This window comes from Phyllobates terribilis, unplaced genomic scaffold (genome assembly GCF_046119375.1).
Source record: "Phyllobates terribilis strain yellow unplaced genomic scaffold, ASM4611937v1 Scaffold_4623__1_contigs__length_58833, whole genome shotgun sequence".
NCBI classification, from domain to species: Eukaryota; Metazoa; Chordata; class Amphibia; order Anura; family Dendrobatidae; genus Phyllobates; species Phyllobates terribilis.
In genome coordinates this window covers 7,835-9,181 of record NW_027367373.1, presented here as the reverse complement: position 1 = coordinate 9,181, position 1,347 = coordinate 7,835, and the positions used below count along the sequence as shown (strand labels likewise).

The 1,347-nt window shown below is 47.1% G+C and overlaps 1 protein-coding gene across 1 annotated transcript; it reads left to right on the top strand.

Annotated features, from left to right (window-relative positions):
- The first annotated feature begins 233 nt into the window (after positions 1-233).
- On the top strand, positions 234-1,054 carry LOC141249486 (uncharacterized). The gene is given in 2 exon segments (XM_073669634.1): positions 234-678; positions 681-1,054. Coding segments are annotated over 2 exon segments (819 nt in total).
- Positions 1,055-1,347: the final 293 nt, after the last annotated feature.

Sequence of the window (1,347 nt, the reverse complement as noted above, 5' to 3'; positions counted from 1 at the left end):
TACAGCTATTAACGCGTGGCAACTTTTGTCGATAAATTTAACACGTCAACCCTGAGAAATTTGTCCTATATAACGACTCTTCCCCACTGAATCTCAATATATTTATAAAAATCCTTCACTCCAACTTTCAACAAGCAACAAAAGCTCGCACACTTGAACTAACTAACTGACTGATTACTTTCAACCCAAGCTTCGATCAACGTATACAGCAGCCAGCCAGCGAGCAACTATCTATGGACCAATACACATTCGAGACCTCACCGGCGACGGGAAGTTCGAGTCCCCCTATTGATCATGAAGTGAGGCTGGCGGAATACAACCCGAAGAAACGCGCCGGCCGGAAAAAGTTCAAGGAGACCCGCCACCCGGTTTACCGAGGGATCCGTCAGAGAAACGTCGACAAATGGGTGTGTGAAACGCGGGAGCCGAACAAGAAAACCCGCATTTGGCTGGGCACCTTCCCCACCGCCGAGATGGCGGCTCGTGCCTACGACGTCGCTGCCATTGCTCTCCGCGGACGCGCCGCCTGCCTTAACTTCGCCGACTCTGTCTGGAGGCTGCCTGTACCGACGTCCAGTGAAACTAAGGACATTCAACGCGCCGCCGCAGAGGCTGCCGAGCTGTTCCGCCCTGGCTATCTGGCGGCATTGGAGGAGGAGGAGACCCCGCTCCGACAGATCAAGATGACGGAAACATGGGTTGGATGGATGATTATTTGTCTGGGATTCCGGATGATCTTGCGGATATGTACGACGGTGGGATGATGCTGCCTCCGCCGACCTCAGAAAATGCTGACGTCATAGATGAATATGATTTGGAGACATTCCTTTCGCAGCATCAGGAAATAGTACCGGAGGAGGAGTCCGCCGCCGTTTCTGCGCCGTCGTACTCCGATATGGGGGAAGTGGGAAATGTGAGTTGGATGGAGGATGTGTTTGGGATGCCGGAGATTCTTGCTGACATGCACAATGGTATGATGCTGCCTCTGTCACCTCAGCAAGACAATGCTGACATGGCATATGATTTCCAGGACATGACACTCTGGAACTTCTGACCTCTTGTTTAATGGGGTCCATCTCGATCACACATGCGTGGAGCTAGTAAGTAAAAATAAGCTCGATTATACAAAGATTAATCAAGTAATATATTAGTTAATTAAGAAACATTAAGTTCCATTTTATTTATTTAATGTTTTTCAATATTTTTTGATGGATTACATATATGAAACAACAGGAGCATAATTATTTTCGTTCTTCCGGTAATATTTTTTCTCGCGTTTAATTTTTGGAATCTCGATTTATCTTTTAAAGTTAAGAATTTCTCTGAAAAACTTGCTCTGACTGCCTC